At 35.5% G+C, this 14,524-nt stretch overlaps 1 protein-coding gene across 2 annotated transcripts in view; it reads left to right on the top strand.

Annotated features, from left to right (window-relative positions):
* Window positions 1–14,524, top strand: part of wb (wing blister) — a 173,667-nt gene that overhangs the window by 70,122 nt on the left and 89,021 nt on the right. For both annotated transcript variants that reach the window (XM_076413869.1, XM_076413868.1), the window contains exons 5-14: window positions 1,310–1,546; window positions 1,619–1,759; window positions 2,720–2,884; window positions 2,941–3,081; window positions 3,147–3,624; window positions 4,891–5,142; window positions 5,199–5,436; window positions 5,496–5,620; window positions 5,838–6,007; window positions 6,066–6,243. In XM_076413869.1, coding sequence (XP_076269984.1) covers window positions 1,310–1,546; window positions 1,619–1,759; window positions 2,720–2,884; window positions 2,941–3,081; window positions 3,147–3,624; window positions 4,891–5,142; window positions 5,199–5,436; window positions 5,496–5,620; window positions 5,838–6,007; window positions 6,066–6,243 — 2,125 coding nt within the window. The remainder of the gene's footprint in view (window positions 1–1,309; window positions 1,547–1,618; window positions 1,760–2,719; window positions 2,885–2,940; window positions 3,082–3,146; window positions 3,625–4,890; window positions 5,143–5,198; window positions 5,437–5,495; window positions 5,621–5,837; window positions 6,008–6,065; window positions 6,244–14,524) is intronic.

Here is a 14,524-nt window from a genome sequence, read left to right as displayed (position 1 = left end):
ATATAACTTAATACGTTCATTGTAACTTTTATAACGACTAGAATTATATATTGTATAGCAAGAATAACCTTCCCCTTCCCCGTTTCTAGTATACCGTAGCTGCAGGAATGTTTGCTTAATTAATGAGATACAAATGCATTCCGTTAGGAAACAATATAACACTTACACCTACGGTCGTTCATCAGCTATTCACGGAAGACGAGAATTCGCGATAGCATGCTAGAGCTCAGTCGTTTGCAGCCCGTATACGGTCGGCTTCGATCAGAAATAAACGTTAACAACTGAAAATCGACGAGAAAAAGTCCGAACAGTAAAGAGAAGAAGACGAAGAAGAAGAAGAAAAAGCTCCGATGGATGGCGTAGGCCTTATACGTACTTTGGCTGGTTGGGTACGCGTTCGTACATATTCGGCATCAATTATGTGGGAATCTCTTGACATTCTTTTCTTTAAAGTCCGAGACGATGGCGAGGCCTGAAAGCCTTCAGCTCATATGTAGATAATGGCTACGAAAAGATCCAACGAATCAGTTGCACGGCAACGATATTTTTCAGTTTTTTATTTTATTTGTACGCCATTGAAATGAAAAATATATTTATAACAAAAAATATTTTTGCGTTAATATATTCAAATTAAACAGGATATTCTAGAGTTCTGTTATATGAAATATTAACAACAAAAAGAGTTCGGCAGTCATAGTCAGACTGCATCAACTGTGAAAAGACGATTAGATCAACCAGTATCGATCACTAACAATTTTTCAAGTCCAGTTGATACAAGAGCTGAAGCCAGGTATAGCACAGATATTCATTTCAATTCAATCAATCTAAAATTCATTCATCAAAATTAAATGCATTCATCATATCTAAAAGTCTTTATATTTAATTTAAATATCGCCTACATTTTTGGACACTCCATATAACAATTAAAGTAAAGCTAAAATCAGTTGAACTACATCAGTTGAGATTGATTGATTCAGGAGCCCACTAGATCCAAACTAAAACAATATTATGTTCCATAGGATAAAATCAGTTCGACTACTTTTAGATAAAGTCGTTAATATTCGTGTATCATCGAGAACTGTCGAATGTTATCGATAATATTTCGTAAAAATTGAAAAACAATATTATGTTCCGTGGAATGAAAATGCTGTAAATTTTAGATAAATGGATTTGGAAATATTACGTAAAAGAGGGTTTGTAGCTGCACTGGACCAACGCGGTCAACAGTATCACATTCTCAACAAAGCAACCTTTGACCATTTGAAATGAAAATAAATGGTATTCCGTAGTAAAAAGCTGACATTTTCAGAACCTGGAGTGTGTCTGTCAACGTCATACCTGCGGCCCGAACTGCGATCGATGCTGTCCTCTCTTCAATCAGCACCGATGGCTACCCGGAACACCGCACGAGTCTCGGGCTTGTCAGCCATGCAACTGTCACGAACACGCGAGTAGCTGTCACTATGACGAGGATGTTGACAAGGAAGGACGCAGCATTGATACGCAAGGTCGTTATCTAGGAGGCGGCGTTTGTGACAACTGCACGGTAAGAAATATCAGCATTCAACAATCACTATAACTCGCAATCAAAAAAACTTATACACGCATATGATTTCAGGACTACACCACTGGAATAAACTGCGAAAAATGTCTCATAGGTTACTACCGCCTTCCAGGAATCTTACCCAACGATCCAGAGCCTTGCCAGGCTTGCAATTGTGACGAATTCGGTACAGACCTCAGCGATCCTTGCGAACAGGTACAGAAAACTCTTTTATAGAGTCGGGGGTTTCTTTATTTTTGATGAGCGTGTACGTCATTATGTGCGTATCGATGATTCTGCAAGACTATTCACATGCTTTTGAATTTCCCCCAAACCAAGATGGTTTTTTGGAACTTATTGCGTCCCATATTTTGTTTCCAATCATGTAACAGTTCAGGAACTCCGGACTGAAACAAAATTGTTTCATAAATTTAATTAGTTCGGCCTTATTTTATGAAATTGTTAACGTTCGTGTATCATGTCGGTTCAAACAATCGTCCATAATTTTTTATATTGAATTTCCATTGTAGATATTCTGTGTTATCACAATTGGAATATTTTAATTTACAATATCTTAAGTCAATTTGCAATAAAGCCATTTCCCTTTATTCTGCATATCTTTCAAATCACAAGAATGTTCATCGTCACCAACTCGTAATTTATCATATTTATTATTCTTGGCTCATCTTCAATTTCTTCAATATCGCCCTATATTTGTTTCTAATTATAATAATAACAGTTTATGGTCTCGAAACTAAAATATTATTGTGTAATATGGACAATGTTCGTGTAATCTGCGTGTTTTTTTCTATAAATATCAAATATCATTGTTTGTCTTCCTGAATTATATAGAATAAAATCTAGAAGACTAATCTAATGTGATTTTTTGATGTTGAATTCATCGGTATAATGAGTCATTATCGGTAATTTTTATCTTCATTAACATTTATAGATTTTTTAATTTGCTATATTTTGATTGAAGCCTTTTTCCTGAATTGTGAATAATTTTTAAATCACCTCTCTTCGTTAATTGGCTCATCTACAAGTTATTTATGCACTAATGAGCTTTTGTCCAATATTGATATATAGGCATTACCATTATTATCAACAATCTATTTTTGAGACTAATTAAACTCTTATTTCAATAACTATACCAAAGAAACATTTTTCTTCTAGTATGGAGCCATGGCAGGACAATGCAAATGCAAACTAGGATATACAGGACCAAAATGTGATGCGTGTGCACCAGGCTTTAAAGGTTATCCCGCTTGTGAGCCTTGTCCTTGCGATCCCAAGGGCGTCGTTGATCCAGAAGTTTGTACAACCACCTGTACCTGCAAGGTAAAGTCCATCCATTAGTCGTTATAGTAATTTTACCGAAATTTGAATGATTACAGCCACACGTGCAAGGAAAATATTGCGACCAATGTAAACCAGGCTATTTTTCGTTGAATTTCGACAATCCTGATGGATGTCTTGCCTGTTTCTGTTCCGGCGTGACAACCGTTTGTGAGCTGGCCCACATTCAGCCCAAAGCGGTAAGCATTTATTCACTTTTATTGAAGTATTTTAAACTGGTGGTAAATTTTATCCATCCCAATAGGTTTTCACCCTCACTGGCTGGCTCATTACTGATTTAGCCATGAAGAATTTCATCACCCCGGTAACCAGTTCCTCCAGCGTCTTCTCCGTGGGCAACTACGGACTTCCTGGCATCGAGAATCTCTACTGGTTGGCTCCGCAAGATTACCTGGGCAACAAGCTCGAAGCTTACGGTTCCAAGTTCTTTTTCGAGGTACAGTGGGTGGTGATGCGAGGAGATACCAGCGGGGAACCCACCATTGGACCCACCATGGTGCTGGTAGGAAAAAACGGTCTGAAAATCGGATACGGAGACGACACTTATGGTTCCCAGACCATGTCATTCGAGTTACCCTTGGAGGAAAGGCACTGGTACAAAATACCGAAAGAACTAGACGATATCACCACCAGAATGGAAAGGAACGAATACAACAAGGGTCCGGTAACGCGACAGGAGTTCATGGAAATTTTGGTGGACATTAAACATGTTCTGCTTAGAGGTATGTCATTAAACACAGTACATTCACCAAAATGTCAACATTATAATTAAAATTAAAAAGTAACTTTTTATTAACTCTTTTTATTTTATTTATTGGCCTAATATTAAAAAAAGAAAATGTTTTAAGAGTTGTGTTAGTTCTATTCAGTGAAATTGTTAAATTAGAGAAATTTTTCCAATAATTTAAGCAGTATACCAGTTCTTAGTAAAAAAAATAATCTTTTACATTCAAGAATCAACCCATTCAGGCTTATATTTGAAAAAAGTGGTGTATTTGTACAGAATAACTGGTAATCAATAGGAGCAATGTCTGATAAATATGGCGTATGGGGTAGAACATCCTATTAAAGCTTTTTAATCACTATTATAACTGAAATTGACATGAATCTTGTTTAATCATGTCTCCAAATCAGCATTTTTAAGCTTTACTGATCTCTATTCGCACAAAATATTCTTTTTTAGTAATGTGATTCATATGCTTCATGCAGCAACCAGTCCGGTGATAGAAGATAACTTTGAAATAGAAGATTCCTGACAATATAATTCATAATCCCTGATAAAAATCATATTCACGCTGTTACAATTATTGATTTATGTTTATTTTTCATAAAAAGTGTTTAAATGAATAATGAATATAATAGAATAGAATATAATGAATTAACATCACTTATAAATCACTTATAAATCTTTAAAAACATTTATGTATACTTTATTTGATATAGAAACCAAATATTATTATTAAATTATTAAAATTCATAATATATATGAGTTTAGAATTTCCAGTACGTCTGGCCTTTGCGATGACCATAAATAAATATCAAGGCCAGTTGTTGGAAGTTTGCGGAATCAACTTGGAGTTTCCCTGTTTCGCGCATAGACAATTATACCTGTTCGCGCGTCGGAAAACCATTATCTTTGTTTATTTACGCACCACAAACCAAAAAAAAAGTAGTTTATCAGAAAGCTTTAAATCGATTAACAAATGTATTATAACTGTGTGTGTGAGTACATATCTAAATAAAACATTATAAATAGCCAGTATTTCAGGAAAACTCTGTTTTTAAGTATGAAACATCATGTGTAATTAATCGAAAATAATAAAAATTCATTCATACCGAGCATTTTTTTTGTTAATTACGGATTCTTAGGTCTTTTATTTATCAATTGAAGCAGTACGAAGTCCGCCGGGTCAGCTACTATGTTATATATAAGTCGTCTTCGGACTGTCAAAAATTTTTCCACTATAAACTACTCGCATTTCTGACAGGAACATTTCACACCGACCAAATCGAAGCCCTTCTGGAGAAAGCCGTGATGTCTTATGGTACCGACGATCCAAATTACGAACGAGGAAGCATAGAGAGGTGTTCCTGTCCTTCGGGATATACGGGATTATCATGCGAGAGCTGTTCTTATGGTCACGTGAGGATCATCACCAATAACACCGAAGGACAGGAGCAGGATTATTGTGGAAAATGTGACTGTAACGGTCATTCCCAAACCTGCAATCCTGACACAGGTACATAATGGTTTATTATCGTTATTAATCGATACATAAATGAGTAAATTCTTTAGGTGAATGTACGTGTGAGCATAACACTGTTGGAGAGCAATGTGAGAGATGTGCGGTGGGATATTACGGGAATCCACTGCGAGGGACCTCGCAGGATTGTATAAGATGCGCCTGTCCCTTACTGGAGGACAGTAACAATTTCAGTCCAAGTTGTCAGTTGGATAACTACAATTTAGATAATGAAGGCGGTTATGTGTGTACCCAATGTCCCAAAGGTTATACTGGTGATCACTGCGAAGTGTGAGTAGTAATACACTGAATTCTTGCATTATAACCAGCTGATGGTCATTATCTTCCAGTTGTGATGATGGATTTTTTGGAAGTCCCATGGAAATCGGGAATAAATGTCAACCCTGTGACTGTAACGGTGGACCTTGTCACAGAATCACGGGCCAATGCTTGTCATGTAAAGGAAATACTGAAGGTACCTACAATTTTTAGTTATGTTTCATATATAGGGAGGATGATGTATTGATTTAATTGAAATATTGTTTTTTCTCTTGATTGTATGTTTTGGAGTAAAAATGAAAATGGCTCGAATCAATCTTAATTCCATTAAGAGATGATGAAGAGTTACGAGATGTGCAACCATACTAAACTTAAACCAACTCTCCTCTATCTTTTCTCTATCTCCTTCCCAGGTTGGAAATGTGAAAAATGCAAAGCCGATCACTATGGAGATCCCACCGTACCAAACTGCAAATCCTGCGAGTGCGACCCCATCGGTTCTCTCTCGAAGCAGTGCGACCAACAAACCGGCCAGTGTTCATGCAAAGAGCGTTTCGTAGGCAGGACCTGCGACAAATGCGAGGTGCCAAATCAAATCCCAAGCCCGGATCAACATTCTGACATCAACAATTGACTTTCAGGTGGGTTACGGAAATATCACCGCTCTTTGTACGCCGTGTTCCTGCAATCCCGTCGGTTCCACGTCGGATCTCTGCGACGCCCATACGGGAATATGCGAGTGCATGCCTGGAGTTGACGGTTTCCGATGCGATGCCTGTCAGAACCTACACTGGGGGTTCTCCAACACTGGGTGTCAAGGTAAGTGCAAATTTGACACAAATAATATCCATATAAAAATCAGATAGGACTTGGCTTCGGTGGTAATGTTAGTACCACTACTAATAACAGGTCAATTGAAAAGTCCCCGGCCTACCATAGTAAAACAATTTTTTTTGGCAAAGTTAGTTTTTTTATTCAACATAATTCCCTTCAAGGGTGATACACTGATTATAGTGACCCTCAAACGTTTCGATACCATTTTTGTAGTACTATTTGTTCCTTGCTTCAAAATGGATTCATTCGACGAAAATTTCTGCCCAGCGAGCATTGAGAACTGTGAACAGGAAATAGTCGCTGGGCGCCAGATCTGGAGAATACAAGGGATGAGGAAGCAATTCGAAGCCCAATTCATGGATTTTTGCCGTCGTTTTCACTAACTTATGACATGGTGCATTGTCTTGGTTAAGCAGCACTTTCTTTTTATTCAAATGTGGCCGTTCTTCGGAGCAGGTTCATCATGTGTAGTCCACTTGGATGACAGTCGATTGGAATTCGGAATGAAATGATGGAGCCATGTTTCATCCATTGCTACATATCGACGCAAAACTCGGGTTTATTACGTTTTTTCATCTCCAAACATTGCTCCAAATTATCAACTCGTCATTGTTTTTGGTCAAAAGTGAGTTCGCGCGGCGCCCATTTTGCACAGAGCTTTCTCATTCCCAAATATTCGTGAATTAATTTACGGTCATTCAAAATAATTTTGTGGATTTTTTAAATGTTTTCGTCGATAACAACCTCTTTTGGGCGTCCACTGCATTCACCGTCTTCGGTGGTCATTTCACCACGTCTGAACTTAGTATACCAATCATTGATGGTTGATTTTCCCGAGGCAGTATCCGGAAACTCGGCATCAAGACAAGTTTTTGCTTCAACTGTATTTTTCCCTTCAAAAAGCAATATTTTATTAACACGCGAAATTCCTTTTTATCCATTTTTTTTACAATAACAAAAGTTGCTTCACTCAAAATGCTATAACTCACAAACTAATGATCCGACAGCTGCCAAATTTATACACGCATCTTTTGAGGGTTAGGGCTAACTAAAAAACATATGGATTTAATTCTAGTAGCGCCATCTATGTGTCAAGCCGGAGACTTGACTTGACCAATTGACCAACGGTTATCCATAATAATTCAAGAACAATAATGATTTCCATTCTCATAACACCCATCAGATATCTATAGTGAAAATGCGATGTATCAATGTGAAGAAGTGTTGAACAATCTAACCTAACTGTTCTATTGTTGTCTCTATATAAAATAACAGTTTTCGATTTAGTATTATTGAGTTATTATTTACTGAGTATTATTTATTAAGTATAGAGTTTGGCTGTATTGGCACATGAGAATTGTATGCCGTTAATGAAGACACATTGTAGCATGATCCTCTTATTTTTAAAATTTGTGTGTGTCAATTTTGATTAATTTACTAATGATTTTTTAATCTAAAAAAACGCCAAATTGTCTGGTTGTTTCTTCGTTATTGTATCCAAGATCGTCGTTGATTATCATTAGCAAATGTAACCATGGAAAAAATTCCCTTTCTGGTACATTATATGTACAGAGTAATTGTGTTCTACCACTAGGGCACTAAATAAATTCCTCATTATTGAGTAAGCTTAGTATATAAATAACATTAAACTATACGGTTATTTGGCGTGAAAAACTAAGGATGCGTTATATCGATATTTTTTGAGTTAATATCGAATTTTTTATTTCGATATCTAGTCAAATATATATCCGATATATCGATACCTTTCAATTATAAGAAACATCGATAATTATAAATGAAAGCATCGAACTTTTCATTGCAAAGTAAAACATCGATATTAAAAACCTAGGGTTTTCGAAGAAGAGTATCGAACTTTTGTTTTGGGTTTTCTCTAGACATCAAATGAAAATGCCGTGGTTTAGTATCGATATTTGTTAAAATATCAATATTTTTCTCCTCGACCGACTCCCCTATATAAAAATGCGAGGCATATAAATAAAATATCGAATCATATATTATTGGAAGTAGATGACTAATATATAATCCACCCAGAAGAGCCACTTAAAAATAGAAACTAAGCCTGCCAAGTGTTGTTTCTTGACCTTTTTCGTCTCGCACGCTCTCAAGACACCTGTGCAGAGTCTGAGTCATTCCCACTGTTACATAATAATTAATGCGATTGTATACCCCGACGCAGATGTATTGACCAACAAATACTTTGCGTCTGTTCGTCAATCATTTTCTTTCTTCCTCACAACAATTGACCCATTATTGATTGCTAATAACGCGTATTTATCGTAAATATTTGGTGTTTCGATAGCGAAAAGCAACGCCAGCTGACTAACATTTCCCATGATAGTGTTGTTTTAACATTACAGACATTGGATAGGGAAAAACCAGAATATGGTAATTTTTCCTGCTTGTGTATAAATATTAAATTTCTGGAATAATGATTAATTATAAGTTACGTCAAAATAACCAATAAAAACAAACATGATTATTGATACTATTACCCTTTGTGTAGGTATTTCTGAAAGTAAATATTACATGAAATAAGTGACTTCTAAAAAATGCCAATGATGATTTAAAAAATATTGATGTGTTGAAGTGGTCTCACAGTGGATTGATTATTGGAATTTTCAAATTCATTCAATTAACTGGAATAAAATTAATTACAATGACAGGTTAACATTGGATTGGTAATGTTTCTACAATTACTTGAAGTATTTCTTGGCAAGGCGAGCACGAGATTAATACATCAATATGTCCTAAATTAAATTTTATTTCCCCAAAAATAAAACTGAACTATTTAAGCTAAACATAAGAATACACTTGTACACTATACAAGTTCGTGTGGTTTGGTTCGCTTCAATCTTCTGATTTCCTGCGTGTTGTCCGGTAGCTGTAATATCTTCATACCAAACTTTAAATTTTCTTTCAAGAAGATATGATTTCAGCAGTTTGGAGACGTTCAGGAATATTGCAACGCAGTATTTCTTTTCTTCGAATGCCTTCGAAGGTATTCAAAACCCTCTAGCCATACACTATTCCAGTTAGGAAAGATTCACGCTTTGCAAAACATATTTACATATTGCAGTTAATTCATCAACCTACTGCTCTTTTTTGCAATAGGATAAGCAGCTTGACGTAGGCTCCAACCACAATTGCAATCTCAAATCGTGAAGCCAACCAAAATGAACAATATCTCAAATGACATGTTTACTGACGCAAGTGATTATTCCGTATCAAATTGTCTACTCTATAATTATCTGTTAATTATAAACCTACATATCTAGAACGGTATTCGAACATACGATATTCTTGGTCGGGAGATGAGTTGTCTGACCACTTAAATGATAGCTCTTATACTACACTATATAACCTACATTAGATAACTTCTACCATATTACCACAGATTAATCTATAGAAAATGAATAAAATGGTTTAAACAGAGACATATCGATGAGAATATCAGTACATATGAGAAATTGTATGAAATATTCCAAACATAGTTTAAAAATATCTTAAATTTATCTATGAAAAAAATGATGATTTTTATTGTTGTATCTTAGTACCAGAAATAAATATAGAAAAATAGATAGATAGTTATATAAAGTTATTCATAATAAAGAAAGGTTTTTTACACTTCTCGTCATATAATCCTAAACCCCCTTGCTTAGCTACCAATATAGCGAAAGTTGAGTGACCAAAACGCATCTGAATATTGGGTAAGGCCTCGAATAAAATATAAAATATAATTATAAATGATAAATTGGACAAATCCTTTACATTTCCTATAAAAATTTTCATTAAAACTAATTATCTATAAATATAGCGAAATTTTGACCAAAAGATATGTGAAGATTGGGTAAGGAATCGCAAATTCTCAGAAAAGGACAATAGTCCTGAGTTTCTCAAGTGAAGTAATCGGTCCTGACACCGTAAAACAAGGCTAAATATTTTACGGTTCCTATAAACATTTCCATTAAAACTAATCCACGAAAACATGCCAAGTCCATGCCAAGAAAATTTACAAAAAAAATTAAATCAGAATCAAGCGGAGGCTTTTGACTGAAGAGAAACAGAAAACAAATTGAATAATACCCACAAAAAAAATGGCAAGGTCGCTGTTGCGTGCTGTAGACGAAAAATTCATCCGGACAAATTAAAAATCTAAAAATAGGCCACTTCGGCGAGGTAGAGGGAGAGGGGGATAAACAAAAATCCGACAGCGGCTTTCGACGGCAAAGTCGCTGCCGTCATGTCGGGAGGATCTGCAGGACCGTCGCCGTCATCTCATGCCTTTTTGTCAGACGCTGGAAAGTCAGTGGCAAAAAATAAGAAATACGTACGAGGACAGTCTACAATGATTTTATAATCGATGATATATCAGCTATTAGGATGATGATTTTTTCAACAACCAGGAAAAATACGGATATTTTACGAAAGATCAATCGATATTTTTAAAATAAAACAAAAACATAAAAATGTTGGCCAAAAATTCAAAATATAGCAACCATACATTTAAAATTAATAACCAAATGCACTAAACCATTAAAATTAATACCAATATTAATGGTTTAGTATAAATAATTAAAAGGTTTTTAAAATGTTTGAGAACTATCTTTAATTTTTTATATAATAGGTGGGACGAAAGTCCCGCTACCATTTTGATTGCGTGCCATCTTGGTTATGTGACGTTTAACTCACCATTGTGTTGTGTAGACGTCAAAATTTTATTATGGATAAATATACGCCACAAGAACGAGCAGAAATAGTGTCAATATTTATTGAAAATAATCGTTACATTATTGCCACTCACCGGAAATTGCGTCAAAAATATCCTAATCGTCCAATGCCTCACAAAACCACAATTTATCGTTTAGATACAAATTTTCGACACTACGGTACGACAGCAAACAGGCCTCGTTCTGAAAGACGTCCCGTAACGCTGAAAATGTGCGCGACAGTGTTGCAGAGTCTCCAGTTCCCGTAGAAATTTCAATCAGTCGAAAAATTGCTACCGAGAGATCCTGATCAACGAGTACAGTAATGCAATCCTAAGGCTGTCTGGCGAAAACGAAGATTGTTCATCTAAATTGATAAGAACGATGAGGGCATTTTCTTCTCAGTGGTCACGCCAATAAATAGAACAGTCGGCTTTTGGGGAACACAGAATCCTCAATTAATTCATGAAACATCATTGCATCCACTAAAAACAACCGTATGGTGTAGTATACATGTTGGAAACATTATTGGTCCCTATTTTTTTGAAAATGACCAAGATGTTGCAGTTACTGTTACTGCTGAATGGTACCAAGACATGATTCAAATGTGCCTGAAATAGAAGAGCAAGGACTAGAGGACATGTGGTTTCAGCAAGATGGGGCCACAGCACACACAGCTCGTTCAACAAGTCAATTACTGAATGACGTTTTTCCACGAAGACTAATTGCACGAAGTGGCGATTTAGCATGGCCAGCCAAACCCCCGGATTTAACAGCACCAGACTATTTCTTGCAGAGTTTTTTAAAATCAAAAGTTTACGTGAGTAAGCCCCAAATGATTCAATATCTTAAAGACAATATTCGTCACGAAATTGAAGAAATTCAGCCTCAGATGTTACAGGATGTTATGAAAAATGCCTTAAAAAGAACCGAAAGTTGCATAGCAGATCGCGGTCACCATTTACCCGATATAATTTAAAAATTATTATGAAAAACAAACTTACTTATCTTTTGAGCAAAGTTATAGACAATCGAAATGGTAACGGGACTTTTGCCCCATGTTGTATAACACTGTGTGGCATAATTTTAGTCCTATTATATAGTTCTTAACTCATGAACTCGTCTAAAATGTTCAATATCATACTATCATCAAATCCTCTACTTCTGAAGACACAGTAATAAATGTTTCGTGTTCATGATTTTCGATACTGTGGCCTTTTAAATATCTTGATATAAAATTATTCAAATGCAAAATAAAGAATAAAATAAACCCAACATTATTATTCTGTGATTTGCGATGATTCGATTGTTTTTAATTTATTGCTCGTAAACTCCCTGTCCTTTGAAGTCACCGCCATTGCCAATGGTATAAGAGACGGTACACCATCTGAATCGTCGAGTACCTATGAATATTTTCCATTGTGGTACCGATGACTGATCATTAACAAACCTTGATACAAAGACGTCTCTTTGAATCGAATCACACTTGCAATACGTGATTAAATATTTACCGATGTGCCCGAAGGGTGTGGAATATCGTACATAAGCTGGGTGGTTCAATAATTTCGCGAAACACCATGTTCATTTCATATTTTAGCTTTCCTAAGAGCATAACCAAGACTTCGCACAACTTTTAGAATTTAATTCCGTTTTGTTAAACAATGTATCAGTAAAATGACTACAAAACTACAATCTGAACAATATTTATTCGCCGAATAATATTATACAGTTCTGGATAAGTCTGGAGACCACTAAGACTAAAGTACCAGTGGGCTAATGCCACAATACTTTGCTCTGAAACCACTGAATTATGTCCAGATTGTTCTTTTTGTACGATCATCAACGCAACTTCATATCTAAATATTCTATGTCCATATAGGCTTGAGGATTTGTTTATATAGCAATATTTTATTGTCGATCAGGAGGAAATTTCGTCCATATAGTCAATACACTTTTCTATATTTAATATGTGGTTCTTATTTTTCTTTTATTATATGAGATTTCCAACGCATCTTCGCGACCACCATCATTCTTAAATATTGGATGTTGGATGTAATTTATTTTGATGGGGGTTTGATCTTGCCAATTTTCTTTACTGACGTTTGTAACTTCATTGTTAGTTCCTCCTTTTACATTATAAACAATTACACACATTTTACAATTTACACATAAATGTATTACTACTATTCTGTTGTACTTGCATCAAAACACGAACAAGGTAACGAATTAAACGACTTAAGCTAAAGTTTGTGTGGTTTCGTTTGTTTCAATCTTCGTTCTTTCAATTTTAAGGCAAAATCTAGGAAAACTTCATACAGCCATTTGATTTTGAAGTCATCGTGCAACTCTGCGTTGTATACGCAGCGATAAACATTGATAATTAATCATAGAACTTTGTTTTGAAAGCGTTGGATTCCTAGTTGATTTGATGTTTTAGCACAACCCCATATTTGCACCCCGTAGGTCAAAAGAGCTTAATCCAGTCACTTTGACTTCTATTTCTATTCACTTCAATTATATTCGCAGTTAAATGAATTTGGTTTTATAGTTTTAAGTTTGAATATAGTTTTATTCTAGAATTATGTTGTTGGGCTATTAGTGGTTTCAATCTTTTAAATATAGTTATTTGTTATTATAAACGTGTTTTATTTTGTTCAAAATTGGCTTTATTCGTCATCATCTCCATCAAAAGCCACAGAACCATTCCAGCGCCGCTCTAACCTTTCAATGCCACCTTTGTAGAACGAGTTATCATTTGCCTCAAAATAGGCATTAGTTTCAGCGATAACCTCTTCCTTTGAGCGAAATTTCTTACCGGTGATCATTTTTTTGAGGTATGCGAACAGCCAGTAGTCGCTGGGATCCAAATCTGGCGAATACGGTGGATGTGGGAACAATTCCAAGTTCAATTCATGTACTTTTGCCATTGATTTCTGTTCAAAACGTTCTTTTGATATCTTTATGATGTTAGCTAACTCACGCAACTTCACTTTTCGATCATTTAAAGCGGTTTTGTGAATATTCTTGATGATTTTTGTCTCTACGAACACGTTTGAAGTCAGCAAACCAACGGTTTATCGTTGTTTCTGATGGAGCAGAGTTCTTATAACTGTTCAAGCTATTGCTTCGCTTGAACGGCGTTTTTTCCATCAAGAAACAGTGTAAAATTAAAACACGAAATTGTTTTTGATCCATTGTTTTGAAAATAACAAAAGTAGTATCATTCTTAGTACAATAACTCACAATTTATGAGTAGAATGTCACAACATTTTAACAGATCTATTTTAAAGATTTTGAAGGGACTTTTCAGCCAATATGTTATATAAAAAAGTATCTACTTATCCCAAGGAACTTCATCTGTACACCAGCTACTTGGCGGTAACTGAAGTATAACATGTTTATAACTACTGGTATTCCAAACATACGCCAAAAATAAAATAAATTCGACATAATCGGACATAGAGCGGAACGGCTCGTCTAGCTGGCACCTGACGTAAATCGCATCTTATCTCAAAACGCTAGAGGATGTTGCGAACAGT

This window comes from Rhynchophorus ferrugineus, unplaced genomic scaffold (assembly GCF_030347505.1).
Source record: "Rhynchophorus ferrugineus isolate W39M unplaced genomic scaffold, kcgeb_rfMv2 rfM9, whole genome shotgun sequence".
In the NCBI taxonomy this organism is placed as follows: domain Eukaryota; kingdom Metazoa; phylum Arthropoda; class Insecta; order Coleoptera; family Curculionidae; genus Rhynchophorus; species Rhynchophorus ferrugineus.
Note: the sequence above shows the minus strand (reverse complement) of the source record. Positions and strands in the feature narration are given on the sequence as shown.